We start from the raw sequence: 14,973 nt of genomic DNA on the forward strand, positions 1-14,973 counted from the left end.
TCTGACTGTTGTTGGTGCAGATGCAGCGAACAGCAGTTCAGAGTCTGGGGCCTTCTTGGAGACCCTGAATGGAGTCCTGCATGGGGCTCCAGTAGGGGACTCCAGAGTCCTGCTGGGAGACTTCAACGCCCACGTGGGCAACGATGGAGACACCTGGAGAGGCTGATTGGGAGGAACGGCCTCCCTGATCTAAACCCCAGCGTCTGGTGTTAGACTTGTGTGCTGGTCCTGGATCCTCTTTAACAAACACCATGTTGGAACAGAAGGAGGCTCAGAAGTGGACCTGGTTCCAGAGCACACTAGGCCAAAGGTCCAGGATCCAGTCTGTGATGGTCTCATCTGATCTGAGGCCGGATGTTTTGGACACTCGGGTGAAGAGAGGGGCAGAGCTGTCAGCTGATCACCATCTGGGGATGAGTGGGTCAGAGGACGGGGAAGGTTCTGGACACACCGGGTAAACCCAAACCAGTAGTGCGGGTGAACTGGGACCGTCTGGAGGAGGCCCCTGTCCCAGAGACCTTCAGCTCACACCTCCGGAGGAGCTTTTCTGGCGTCCCTGTGGAGGTTGGGGGCATCGAACCGGAGCGGGCGATGTTCAAAGCTTCCACTGCTGAAGCTGCAGCGGTGAGCTGTGGCCTCAAGGTCTCAGGGGCCTCAAGGGGCGGGGACCCTGGAGCACCGTGGTGGACCCCGGGGGTCAGGGGTCCCCCTGAAGAAGGAGGCCTTCAGGATCTGGTCTCCCAGAAGACTCCGGAGGTGGTTCTGAGGTCCCCACAGGTCTGAAGGGCTGCAGCCTCTGCTGGGTCAGAGGCAAAGCAGCGGGTGTGGGAGGAGTTCACACAAGTCCTGGAGAAGGACTTTGGGGGGCACCGAGGTGCTTCTGGACCACCATTCAGCACCTCAGGAGGGGGACACAGGGAACCGTCCCAGCTGTTGACAGTAAGGACGGGACGCTGGTGCCCTCAGCTGATGAGGTCATGGGGCGGTGGAAGGACTCTGAGGAAGTCCTGAATGGGCCCAACACGCCCTCTTTTGTAGAGGCAGAGCTGGAGGCTGATGGGGATCATCGTCAACATCTCTGACAGAAGTCACTGAGGAAGGAAACAAGTCCACAGAGGCAAAGCCCCAGGATCCATGAGCTGCATCCACACATGCTGAAAGCTATGGGTCTGGAGGGGCCGTCCTGCTCCTGGTCCTGGTCCTGGTCCTGGTCCACACGTCTCTGACACACTGGTGGATGTCTGGGACAGTGCCGAGGGAGGAACAATCCAGCGGTTTCCTGCTGAGAGCCACGGCCTCAGATTCAGAGGTGCTGATCCTCATCCCGGCCGTTTCACACTCGGCTGTGAACCGATCCAGTGAGTGCTGAAGGTCCCTGACCCACGACGCCATCAGGACCACGTCAGAGACCAGATCCTCAGACCACCCACCTGCAGCCCCTCCCCACCACCACTACGCCTCCATATCCTGTCCATGAAAACCACAAACAGGACTGGTGACAGAGTGCCCCCCTGGAGGAGGAGACCCCCACCGGGAACCACTCCGACTCACTGCCCAGGATCCGGACTCAGCTCTCTCTTTGGGGGTACAGAGACTGGACCCCCTCAGAAGTGACCCCCTCACCCCAGACTCCCCCAGCACCTCCCACAGTATCTCCAGGACCCGGTCATGGGCCTTCTCCAACTGTGTGTGTGTGTGTGTGTGTCTGTGTCTGTGTGTGTGTGTGTGTGTATGTGTGTGTGTGTTTGTGTGTGTATGTGTGTGTGTGTGTGTGTATGTGTGTGTGTGTGTGTGTGTGTGTGTGTGTGTGTCTGAGATCAATGTTCTCCGATGAAAGATTAAACTCTGCTCAGGTTTAATGAAGCTCTGGGCGATCAGCTGATCTCACACACACACACACACACACAGATACACACACACACACACACACACACACACAGAGACACACACACACACAGACACACACAGACTCACACACACACACACAGACTCACACACACACACACACAGAGACACACACACACACATACACACACACACACAGACTCACACACACACACATACAGACTCACACACACACACACACAGACTCACACACACACACACAGACTCACACACACACACACACAGAGACACACACACACACATACACACACACACACAGACTCACACACACACACACACACCTGCTCTTCTCTGGAACACTGATTGTTCTTCATTTATAATGACATGATGAATAAAACATGGGTGGAAGCGTGTGTGTGTGTGTGTGTCTCTGTGTGTGTGTGTGTGTGTGTGTCTGTCTGTGTGTGTCTCTGTGTGTGTCTCTGTGTGTGTGTGTGTGCGTGTGTCTGTGTGTGTGTGTGTGTGTGTGTCTGTCTGTGTGTCTGTGTGTGTGTGTGTGTCTCTGTGTGTGTGTGTGTGTGTGTCTGTCTGTGTGTCTGTGTGTGTCTCTGTGTGTGTGTGTGTGCGTGTGTCTGTGTGTGTGTGTGTGTGTGTGTCTGTCTGTGTGTCTGTGTGTGTCTCTGTGTGTGTGTGTGTGTCTCTGTGTGTGTGTGTGTGTGTGTCTCTGTGTGTGTGTGTGTGTGTGTGTCTCTCTGTGTGTGTGTGTGTGTGTCTGTGTGTGTGTGTGTCTCTCTCTCTGTGTGTGTGTGTGCCTCTGTGTGTGTGTGTCTCTGTGTATGTGTGTGTGTGTGTCTGTGTGTGTGTGTGTGTCTCTGTGTGTGTGTGTCTGTGTGTGTGTGTCTGTGTGTGTGTGTGTGTGTGTGTGTGTGTGTGTGTGTGTGTTTGATCTAAAGCTTTTTCTTCGTCTCTGTTGTTTTTATTTTTGTCTTTTTTCACAGAATCTGAAAAACAAAAACATTAAAAACAAAGAAACTAACAAAATAAAATCTTTGATGTTTTTCTCATTAAAAAACAAATGAAGTTATTTTATTTTTATTCTTTTATAATAAAAGAAAATGTTTTTAATATTTCTTTGATGAGAAAAATTAAAATGTTTTTTATTATTTAATTATATTTTAATTATTCTGAACATTATTTTATTTTGAAGGAGCAGGGCTTCAGGGGGCGGGGCCTAAAGTTCACACAAATCAACACGATCACACCGGAAGTTGTGTCCATCTGCCCTTCAAAATAATATTTGTTTTTGTTGCTGATGAAATTATTAAAAACTGAAAATGACAAAAAGTTTATGACGAAGATTTTTATTTTTTTATGAATAAAAACAAAATAAAAATAATTTAATAATCAGTGTTGAGTTTCAAAGACCAACAAATATTTAAATAATAAAAATACACAAATAAAAACAACAATATATCTAAAGGAAAATATAAAGATAAATAAAATAATTAATTATAATAAAAACAGATAAATTAATGAATAAAGAGGGAAATATAAAGAGAAACAAAAGAATAATTAAAATAAATCACGGGGATCAAATAAATGTGGAAATAATAAAAACATAAATTATTACAAATTAAATCAACAAAGAAAAATAAATAATTAAATGTGGAAATAATAAAAAAGACAAATAAAATAAATTAAAAATCAATATATAAATATAAAGAGATAAAATATTAAATAAAAGTGTAATAATAAATATAATAATGACATAAGTTAAATAATAAATAAGTAAAAAAAGCTTCTGATATTTAATTTTTTATGTTTGTCACATTTTTCTCATGTTCTTTTATTTTTTCACTTGTTTTATCTTCACGCTTTTATTTTGAAGGCGACTTCAGGAAGCGCGTGTGTGCATTCCTGCAGCGTCACGCGGAGGGGCGGGGCTCCGCGGCCCCGGTGCCTCCGTGCAGCGGCCGGTGCTCGGTCCCGTCAGTCCGGACGGAGCAGCGGCAGGAGCGGCAGCAGGACGGAGCCCAGGCCGACCCTCAGCTGCTGTCTGACGGATCCACTCACCGCGGCGCCCCGGGGCATGCTGGGAGCTCCCTGACCGCACCGGGACTCACTCAGCGGACTACTTTCACCGGGACACCACCGGTTGATACCGGAGCTGCAGAGGAGCCCGACTGTATCCACTCTGACCCGGGTTAACTAAACCGGGTCATCGGTGTCCCCTCACGATGCTGCCCGGAGCCTCCGGAGCCTGAGGCCGGTCAGCGGGGAGCGAGAGGCGGACATGCCGCTGTCCGGAGCCTGCGGGCGGGACAGAGCCGCCGCTGCTGCCGCGGAGGCGGCGGAGCGGCAGCGCTCGGTGCGGGAGCGGCGTGAGCGGCGGGAGGCCGCCGCGTCCGGGCTCGGGGAGCTGGAGCTCCTGCGGCAGCGGCAGGAGGGGCTGGTCCGGGCCGCGCTGGAGCTCCGGGAGCCGCGGCTGAAGTGTGAGGAGCGGCTCCTGGAGGAGAACATCCTGCTGCTCCGGAAACAGCTGGTAGGTGCTGCCCGCGCGCTGACCTCTGACCCGGCCGACTCAGGTGTGCTGTGACGTCACAGGTCAGGGGTCAAGTCCGTCACAGTGTTGTTGTTGTTGTTGTTGTTGTTGTTGTTGTTGTTGTCTTCAGACCCAACACACAGGACAGGGGCTGCACAGGGTTTTAGAAGGGCAGGGGCGAAAACAGCGTTCTCCTAGAGTTCACTTTAGCTCACGTTTATGCTCCTAGAGGACACTTTAGCACACGTTTATGCTCCTAGAGGACACTTTAGCACACGTTTATGCTCCTAGAGGACACTTTAACACACGTTTATGCTCCTAGAGGACACTTTAACACACGTTTATGCTCCTAGAGGACACTTTAACACACGTTTATGCTCCTAGAGGACACTTTAGCACACGTTTATGCTCCTAGAGGACACTTTAACACACGTTTATGCTCCTAGAGGACACTTTAGCACACGTTTATGCTCCTAGAGGACACTTTAACACACGTTTATGGTCCTAGAGGACACTTTAACACACGTTTATGCTCCTAGAGTTCACTTTAACACACGTTTATGCTCCTACACTTTAGCACACGTTTATGCTCCTAGAGGACACTTTAGCACACGTTTATGCTCCTAGAGGACACTTTAGCACACGTTTCTGCTCCTAGAGGACACTTTAGCACACGTTTATGCTCCTAGAGGACACTTTAACACACGTTTATGCTCCTAGAGGACACTTTAACACACGTTTATGCTCCTAGAGGACACTTTAACACACGTTTATGCTCCTAGAGGACACTTTAGCACACGTTTATGCTCCTAGAGGACACTTTAACACGTTTATGCTCCTAGAGGACACTTTAACACACGTTTATGCTCCTAGAGGACACTTTAGCACACGTTTATGCTCCTAGAGGACACTTTAACACACGTTTATGCTCCTAGAGGACACTTTAGCACACGTTTATGCACCTAGAGGACACTTTAACCCTCTTTAATGAACTCTGGCTTCACTAACTACGCTGATGATGCTTTGTTGTGTGTGTAGGGACTCTTCTCATGCTGCTGCAGAGGTTTGCTGTTATTTTCAGCAGCATTAGTGGTTAAAAAAGACCTTTGAATGCCTTCACCGTGCTGCCCCGAGCTAACCACTGTTAGCCACGTCCTGTTAGCGTCTCTGCTGGATTATTGATGATGATGGTGCAGAGAGACGCTGGAGGACGTTAATAACTCTTTAATTCAGGGTTCATTTTCACAGCTGGAGTCTCGTTTTTCTGATTCTTCTCCAGAACATGAAAGCAGCACCGAGTCCTGGAGCTCAGCTTCACTTCCTCTGTGTGTGTGTGTGTGTGTGTGTGTGTGTCTGTGTGTGTGTCTGTGTGTGTGTCTGTGTGTGTGTCTGTGTGTGTGTGTGTGTGTGTGTGTGTGTGTGTGTGTGTGTGTGTGTGTGTGTGTGTGACCACAGTCATGCCCCCCCGCCGCTCAGAGAGGATGCTGGGAGTTTCACTGACTGCAGGCTGAGATAATAAACCTGAGTGTTTCCAGTTAAAGCGGCGTTCACACACAGACGCCGCTGAGGCCGTTTAACTGGGGCGTCCCTCAGGGCGCCGTCCTGGGACGCTGCACGTTTCTCTGCTCACGTCTTTAAACGTGACCCGATTACAGCTGGTCACTGATGACATCACCCCACAGCGGCGTTTATGCTCCTAGAGGACACTTTAACACACGTTTATGCTCCTAGAGGACACTTTAACACACGTTTATGCTCCTAGAGGACACTTTAACACACGTTTATGCTCCTAGAGGACACTTTAACACACGTTTATGCTCCTAGAGGACACTTTAGCACACGTTTATGCTCCTAGAGGACACTTTAACACACGTTTATGCTCCTAGAGGACACTTTAGCACACGTTTATGCTCCTAGAGGACACTTTAACACACGTTTATGCTCCTAGAGGACACTTTAACACACGTTTATGCTCCTAGAGGACACTTTAACACACGTTTATGCTCCTAGAGGACACTTTAACACACGTTTATGCTCCTAGAGGACACTTTAACACACGTTTATGCTCCTAGAGGACACTTTAACACACGTTTATGCACCTAGAGGACACTTTAACACACGTTTATGCTCCTAGAGGACACTTTAACACACGTTTATGCTCCTAGAGGACACTTTAACACACGTTTATGCTCCTAGAGGACACTTTAGCACACGTTTAGGCTCCTAGAGGACACTTTAACACACGTTTATGCTCCTAGAGGACACTTTAACACACGTTTATGCTCCTAGAGGACACTTTAACACACGTTTAGGCTCCTAGAGGACACTTTAACACACGTTTATGCTCCTAGAGGACACTTTAACACACGTTTATGCTCCTAGAGGACACTTTAACACACGTTTATGCTCCTAGAGGACACTTTAACACACGTTTATGCTCCTAGAGGACACTTTAACACACGTTAATGCTCCTAGAGGACACTTTAACACACGTTTATGCTCCTAGAGGACACTTTAACACACGATTATGCTCCTAGAGGACACTTTAACACACGTTTATGCTCCTAGAGGACACTTTAACACACGTTTATGCTCCTAGAGGACACTTTAGCACACGTTTATGCTCCTAGAGGACACTTTAGCACACGTTTATGCTCCTAGAGGACACTTTAACACACGTTTATGCTCCTAGAGGACACTTTAACACACGTTTATGCACCTAGAGGACACTTTAACACACGTTTATGCTCCTAGAGGACACTTTAACACACGTTTATGCTCCTAGAGGACACTTTAACACACGTTTATGCTCCTAGAGGACACTTTAAAACACGTTTAGGCTCCTAGAGGACACTTTAACACACGTTTATCCTCCTAGAGGACACTTTAACACACGTTTATGCTCCTAGAGGACACTTTAGCACACGTTTATGCTCCTAGAGGACACTTTAACACACGTTTATGCTCCTAGAGGACACTTTAGCACACGTTTATGCTCCTAGAGGACACTTTAACACACGTTTATGCTCCTAGAGGACACTTTAGCACACGTTTATGCTCCTAGAGGACACTTTAACACACGTTTATGCTCCTAGAGGACACTTTAACACACGTTTATGCTCCTAGAGGACACTTTAACACACGTTTATGCTCCTAGAGGACACTTTAACACACACACACTCCTGTTGCTCGTCTCTGAGCCTGGAGCTGCAGACACTGGGGTCAGAGGTCAGAGGTCACGTCAGATCTGTTTTCCCAGAGTTCATTCGTGTGCAGACACAAACGGCGTGGAGCGTTCAGGAAGCGTGACGCTGGAGGAATGTGTCACAAACATGTGGGGTCATGTGACGGCGTCTGTGAACGCCTCACAGCTGCACGCCTTCATCACGGACGCCGTCTTCTCTTTAAATGCTCCTCATTCGCGTTCAGCGCTTAAACGTACAGGGGCTGAAACTCCAGATCAGGGGGTCGAGGTCCGGACTCACAGTGAGTGTGGTCCAGGTTACAGACCCCCCCTCAGGGAAAACCTGAACCTCCAGAACCAGAAACACTTTCTGGTTCTGGAGGTTCTGAAGGTTCTGGATCTGTGTTCAGAGCAGGTTTAAGGGCGGGTCCAGTACCCGGGTTTGTCTCAGCCGGTTTAGCGTTGGAACAGGCCCGGCCCAGGTCCAGGCCCAGGACCCGTGTCAGAACCCTCGTCTGTATGTGACCGGAGCTCCTGTTTCCCTGGTGTTTGTTGTGGTTCTGTTTCCTCTCGGGTCAGAACCACAGAACAGAACCTGATGACCTGTCGTGTGTCCTCAGAACTGCCTGAGGAGGAGGGACGCCGGGCTCCTGGGTCAGCTGCAGGACCTGGACCGGCAGATCAGCGACCTGCGGCTGGACTCCGAGGCGCCTCAGGACCCGCTGGAGACGGACAGCCGGCCCAGCTCAGGTACCGGGACGCCGTCCTCACGGGTCGCCCCTGCGTCAGCAGAGCGGGTCTGGACCTCATGTTCTGGTCTCTGTCTCAGGTTTCTACGAGCTGAGCGACGCCGCGTCCGTGTCTCTGTCCAACTCGTCCAACTCCGTCTTCAGCGAGTGTTTCTGCTCCACGGCCGACGCTGAAGGACGCCGCCCGTCTGCAGGTACGGTACGCAGCACGCCATGACACGGCACGCCACGCCACAGCACGCCACGCCACAGCACGCCATGACACACCACAGCACGTCACATCGCAGCACGTCACGACACGCCACGCCACGGCACAGCACGCCATGACACAACACAGCACGCCATGACACAGCACGCCACACCACGGCACAGCACGCCACGGCACAACACAGCACGCCACATCACGGCGCGCCACACCGCGGCACGCCGAGCCACACACAGAAGCACACACACACACACACACACACACACACACACACACAGCTGACGAGGATGTACTTTCTGTGCAGGCTCTGCAACATCTGTTGTGGATTATCTGATAAGACGCATGAACACACCCAAAAAAACACACACGTGTGTGTGTGTGTGAGAGTGTGTGTGTGTGTGTGTGTGTGTGTGTGTGAGAGTGAGAGAGTGTGTGTGTGTGTGTGTGTGTGTGTGTGTCACTTCAGACAAACAGTCTCGTTGTTACTGATCTCCATTAGCTTAGCCATGCTAATGCTACATTAGCTTTGTTAGCTGAGCCGTGAACATGAACTGCAGACGAAGAAATTCCACTAAAGAGAAAGAAACAGAGAAACATGCACACCCCCCTCCTCCCTCCCCCCCCCCCCCCCCCCCCCCCCCAGTACCGGTTCTGACCCGTACGGATCTCAGATCTCGTCGTTATTTCATTTCCAGCTGTTGAGCTCAGAGAGTTCAGTTTAAAGTTCCACGACGCTCAGCGTGCACTTCCTGTGTCAGCGTGCACTTCCTGTGTCAGCGTGCACTTCCTGTGTCAGCGTGCACTTCCTGTGTATGCGTGCACTTCCTGTGTCAGCTGTTGACTTTAGGAAACACCGAGTCAGCGCACTGTTTATGTTTCAGACTGTGTGTGTGTGTGTGTGAGGCTGTATGCTACAGCGCACACACACACACACACACACACACACACACACACACAGGTCAGCGCTGAAACGATCCTGAGTCTCTTCTCCGTCGTGTGTTTAACGTATTTATTGATGTTCAGTGTAAACGAGTAAAAACAGACGCAGCTCCTCTTCCCCGGTTTGATGCCCTGTCTCTGTGTGTGTGTGTGTGTGTGTGTGTGTGTGTGTGTGTGTGTGTGTGTGTCTCTGTGTGTGTGTGTGTGTGTGTGTGTGTGTCTGTGTGTGTGTCTGTGTGTGTGTGTGTGTGTGTGTGTGTGTCCCCCTCAGAGCTCGCCGGGTGTCTGGAGTGTGACCGTGTGCTCGGAGGCCTCTGCGATGACGGGTCCACCTGTGGCACGGTCCGCCGCTCGCTCTCGGCCCCTCACGCCGCCGCCCCGGACCCCCTCTCCTCGCCATCCTCCGGTGACCCCAGGTCCAGGTTCCACTGCGACCTGATGGCCCCGAACGGCAGCGACGTTTACCGCTACCCGAGCCCGCTGCACGCCGTCGCTGTCCAGAGCCCCGTCTTCCTGCAGACGCCGGGTCACGGGGGTCACGGGGGTCACGGGGGTCCCTGCAGAGACGAGGCTGGGGCTGAGGGACTCAAACCAGAACCTGCTCCTCTTGTGCCTCACAGCTCCTCTTGGCCGACCGCCTCCTCCTCCTCCTCCTCCTCCTCCTCCTCCTCCTCCTCCTCCTCCTCTTCCTCTCAGAAGCAGCTGGACAGTTACATCCTGGCTCTGCTGCAGCGGAGGGCTCTGCCCGTCAGGACCAGCAGACCCAGGACCAGCATCAGCACGGACCCGTCAAAGAGCCTCCTGAGGCAGGCCGGTCTGTGTGTGAGGCAGGGGTCGGGGACTCTGAGGGGGTCTGAGCTCAGACCGCCCCGGCCGGCCGGAGAGGGCGCCGCCTCGTGTCCTCTGAGGCAGCGGTCTGTGGAGGGTCGACCTGAGGGGCCGGAGCGCCACGTTTGCCCTGATGGCCCCGGGGACGCGGTGCAGACCGCCGCCAATATGAACAACCTCCAGAACCTCTTTGGTCCCGCCCCCAACAAGGACGTGGATCCGAGCACGAAGCTCCTGCCCCCCCCTGTGGCGTCCACAGCTGCTCGGCCTGTGGACCAACGGGCGCCGGGCGGTCCCGGGTCAAACCCCGCCCCCAAAGAGACCCAGCAGTGGAGCTGCTGTTCCGACCAGGAGCTGCTCCCCCACACGGCCCCGACAGAGGGGGTCGAGCGGTCCGGGCCGGAGGTCTCCAGTCCGGGTTCGTGCTCCCAGAGTCAGGACGACGCAGCAGCAGGAGGGGGGGGTCACGTGAACGCCAGGTGCACGCCCGCCCCGCGGCAGAACGCCAAACTCCGCAAGGGCGGCGGCAAGAACGTCAAGACTGTGAAGGTGAAGACCAACGCCACGATGAAGACGAGCCGGGCGTGCGAACGTAACGAGCCCGCCTCAGAGACACGAGGCGACAAACCCCGACACCGGCCCGGTGCCAAAAAGTCCCGTCCGCTGGAGGACGGCAAAGTGTCCAAGAGAGCGGCGGGCGGGTCCGGGTCCAGGGGCAGGCGGCTCCCGGCGTCCATCCCAGAAGGCCGAGTCCTGGACAAACACGCCGCGTCAGCGCTGAGCAGTGTGCGCTCAGGTGCGTCCCGTCACCATGGGAACAGCCACCACCATCACGGTCACCATCAGCACCATCAGCACGGGCGCGATCAGGTCGTGGTCGTTGCCAAACCGAAGCACAAGCGCCACGAGTACCGGCGCTTACGTGCGATCGTGGAGGTTCCGTACGATGAGGCGTTCAGGCGCACGCCGCTGCGGCAGAGGCAGGAGCCGTTGAGCCGCCCGGTGCTCCTCCCGCCCGCCGAGCAGCTGAGCCCGTACGCCGTCGTGGCGAGAAGCGACTCGGAGTATTCGGCCGAGTGCGCGTCGCTCTTCCACTCCACCATCGCAGACACCAGCGAGGACGAGAGGTCCAACTACACCGCCAACCGCTTCGGAGACAGCGAGTCCAGCGCCGACGAGGACGTGGAGGAGAGCACCGCCACGAGCGACACCGAGGAGAGCGGAGGAGGCGGGGCCGGGGGGGCGGGCGGCAGGGGGCGGAGCCAGCTAGCGGCGAGGGCGGCGGGGCAGGAGATGACCACGGCGCAGGCGAAGGCCTTCGTCAAGATCAAGGCCTCTCACACCCTGAAGAAGAAGATGCTCAGGTCCAGGTCGGGCCCGCTCAAACTCATGACCACGGTGTGAGGCCGGACCGGACCGGACCCGGCGGGGCGCCTCGTGCTGTGGGCGGGCCGGAGCGGCGTGGTACGAACTTACAAACACTTTTCTATCACCGAGAGACGACGGCGAGCCGGCGTCCATCTTTACAAACGCATGTGTGAAACTTTTTAAGGAAGCTTTTGTCTGAATGCTTCAGATCCTGACGCACGTCTGACGCCTTCACGGGTCGGGTCCATCAGAACCGCCGGTGCCGTGGTCGTCATGGCGACATGTTGCCTTCCCTTCTCGTTCCCTTTGGTGCTTAAAGTGAAAACGGGAACAAGAAGAAACTTTGACTTTAGTCTCACGAGCTCCTGCGTCAGAACCAGAACCAGAACCACCGGATCCACCGGCGTGTGGATCCGGTGGTTCTGGTTCTGGTTCTGGTTCAGGTTCTGGTGGATCCGGTGGTTCTGGTTCTGGTTCTGGTTCAGGTTCTGGTGGATCCGGTGGTTCTGGTTCTGGTGGTTCTGGTTCTGGTGGGTCCTGATTTCTCAACATGTAAAAAGTTTAAAGTGTTTGAATCCCGCGGCACGGACGTCAGGACGCTGCTGTTCAGGTGGATTCTGGGTAAACGCGGCGAGCACACGGTACAAAATGGCCGCCCAAACAGGAAACACTTAAAGACGTTTGCACACTTTTAAAAACTCTTTTCTTATAAAAATGAAAATAATAATAAACCATAAAGTGTTTCTGACGAGCAGCCAATGAGAAGCCTCCTGTTTCAGCCAATCAGATCGGTTTCCTGTGGGCCTGAGGCGAGACACCAGGACCTCCCCCGGGCCCCTGTGGGGGGGCCTGTGGGTCTGAGCCGGGCCCCTGAGGAGGTGAGTCCGGTCCGGCTCTGCCCCCTGACGGGGTTCAGACGCTGGGGTTAATCCTAATCCAGCGTCTCTGGACCAAGTCTGGAGGAGGTTCCACAAATGGTTCTTTAGACGGTTCTGTCAGAACGCCGCAGGGGTGACGTGTCTGTTAGCATTAGCCTGAAGTTAGCATCAAACTGAAGTTAGCATCAGCCTGAAGTTAGCATCGAACTGAAGTTAGCACCAAACTGAAGTTAGCACCAACCAGAAGTTAGCAACACTGAAGTTAGCATCACCCTGAAGTTAGCATCTACCTGAAGTTAGCATCAAACTGAAGTTAGCATCAGCCTGAGGTTAGCATTAGCCTGAAGTTAGCATCCCTGAAGTTAGCATCAAACTGAAGTTAGCATCAGCCTGAAGTTAGCATTGAACTGAAGTTAGCACCGAACTGAAGTTAGCATCCCTGAAGTTAGCATCACCCTGAAGTTAGCATCAAACTGAAGTTAGCATCAAACTGAAGTTTGCATCACCCTGAGGTTAGCATTAGCCTGACGTTAGCATGGTCTCCGTTGTATTGGTACGAACACGGACCTGGTTTGAGACGAGGGGACAGGAAGTGCAGAAACGCTGACTCATCCCTGCGGCGCTCTGAACGTGTTTGTATTTAAACGTAAACGCTTCTTTCTCTCACTCGTGTTTTTATGAAAAATATTTAAAACTAATATATTTGCTTGGTTTGTTTCTGACGCCGCCTCATGTAACGCTTCTGCGCTCACGCCTGTTGCCGTGGTTACGTACGGTTGTTACGTCACGCTGCAGTTTTGGTTTGCATTCAGAAACCGATGTTTAAACGTTCAACAGCTTTTTATGTCACTTCCTGTTTTTGTTTCAACTCGAACGTTCTGACAAATGTAAAAACAACATGGCCGCCGTGACTGAACTGATTTTTGTGTCAAAACTTTTTAAAGAAAATGTTTTTTGAAGAATCTGAAACGATGTGAAATAAACTGAAACGCTTTTAAACCAACGACCACGAACGTAGCCTGGTGTTAGCAACGACATCACACGTAGCCTGGTGTTAGCAACGACATCACACGTAAACTGGTGTTAGCAACGACCACCACACGTAGCCTGGTGTTAGCAACGACCACCACACGTAGCCTGGTCTTAGCAACAACCACCACACGTAGCCTGGTCTTAGCAACAACCACCACACGTAGCTTGGTGTTAGCAACGACATCACATGTAGCCTGGTGTTAGCAACAGCCACCACATGAAGCCTGGTCTTAGCAACAACCACCACACGTAGCCTGGTCTTAGCAACAACCACCACACGTAGCCTGGTGTTAGCAACGACATCACATGTAGCCTGGTCTTAGCAACAACCACCACACGTAGCCTGGTCTTAGCAACAACCACCACACGTAGCCTGGTGTTAGCAACAACCACCACACGTAGCCTGGTGTTAGCAACAGCCACCACACGTAGCCTGGTGTTAGCAACAACCAGCACACGTAGCCTGGTCTTAGCAACAGCCACCACACGTAGCCTGGTGTTAGCAACAACCAGCTCACGTAGCCTGGTGTTAGCAACAACCACCACACGTAGCCTGGTGTTAGCAACGACCACCACACGTAGCCTGGTCTTAGCAACAACCACCACACGTAGCCTGGTGTTAGCAACAACCACCACACGTAGCCTGGTGTTAGCAACAACCACCACACGTAGCCTGGTGTTAGCAACAGCCACCACACGTAGCCTGGTGTTAGCAACAACCAGCACACGTAGCCTGGTCTTAGCAACAGCCACCACACGTAGCCTGGTGTTAGCAACAACCAGCTCACGTAGCCTGGTGTTAGCAACAACCACCACACGTAGCCTGGTGTTAGCAACAACCAGCTCACGTAGCCTGGTGTTAGCAACAACCACCACACGTAGCCTGGTGTTAGCAACAACCACCACACGTAGCCTGGTGTTAGCAACAACTACCACACGTAGCCTGGTGTTAGCAACAACCACCACACGTAGCCTGGTGTTAGCAACAACCACCACACGTAGCCTGGTGTTAGCAACAACCAGCTCACGTAGCCTGGTGTTAGCAACAACCACCACACGTAGCCTGGTGTTAGCAACAACCAGCTCACGTAGCCTGGTGTTAGCAACAACCACCACACGTAGCCTGGTGTTAGCAACAACCAGCTCACGTAGCCTGGTGTTAGCAACAACCACCACACGTAGCCTGGTGTTAGCAACAACCACCACACGTAGCCTGGTGTTAGCAACAACTACCACACGTAGCCTGGTGTTAGCAACAACCACCACACGTAGCCTGGTGTTAGCAACAACCACCACACGTAGCCTGGTGTTAGAAACAACCATCACAATCATTTCATTTAAGGGACGGTTTTCTCTTTGTTTCCCTGCTGTTTCACATCAAAGCTAGCCTAGCTTAGCATAAA

The 14,973-nt window shown here is 52.4% G+C and overlaps 2 protein-coding genes across 2 annotated transcripts in view; both read left to right on the top strand.

Annotated features, from left to right (window-relative positions):
* The window catches only part of kiaa0586 (KIAA0586 ortholog), a gene marked incomplete at both ends in the record, with an annotated part of 23,778 nt that extends 19,725 nt beyond the window's left edge, over positions 1–4,053 (top strand). The window contains one exon of the mRNA XM_083924516.1: positions 3,769–4,053. Coding sequence (XP_083780642.1) covers positions 3,769–4,053 — 285 coding nt within the window. The remainder of the gene's footprint in view (positions 1–3,768) is intronic.
* Positions 3,850–12,023, top strand: dact1 (dishevelled-binding antagonist of beta-catenin 1). Its single transcript, XM_083924231.1, has 4 exons — positions 3,850–4,387; positions 8,192–8,321; positions 8,401–8,514; positions 9,736–12,023. The coding sequence occupies exons 1-4, from the start codon at positions 4,139–4,141 to the stop codon at positions 11,694–11,696; spliced, it is 2,454 nt and encodes an 817-aa protein (XP_083780357.1). The 5' UTR covers positions 3,850–4,138; the 3' UTR covers positions 11,697–12,023.
* Positions 12,024–14,973: the final 2,950 nt, after the last annotated feature.

The sequence above is a fragment of the Echiichthys vipera genome (genome assembly GCF_963691815.1).
Source record: "Echiichthys vipera genome assembly, chromosome: 12".
Classification (NCBI taxonomy): domain Eukaryota; kingdom Metazoa; phylum Chordata; class Actinopteri; order Perciformes; family Trachinidae; genus Echiichthys; species Echiichthys vipera.

Coding starts and splice junctions, on each gene's coding strand:
- dact1 (XM_083924231.1), top strand. CDS start 4,139: ATGCCGCTGTCCGGAGCCTGCGGGCGGGACAGAGCCGCCGCTGCTGCC. Junction 4,388..8,191: donor TGCTGCTCCGGAAACAGCTG/GTAGGTGCTGCC, acceptor GTGTGTCCTCAG/AACTGCCTGAGGAGGAGGGA. Junction 8,515..9,735: donor AGGACGCCGCCCGTCTGCAG/GTACGGTACGCA, acceptor TGTCCCCCTCAG/AGCTCGCCGGGTGTCTGGAG.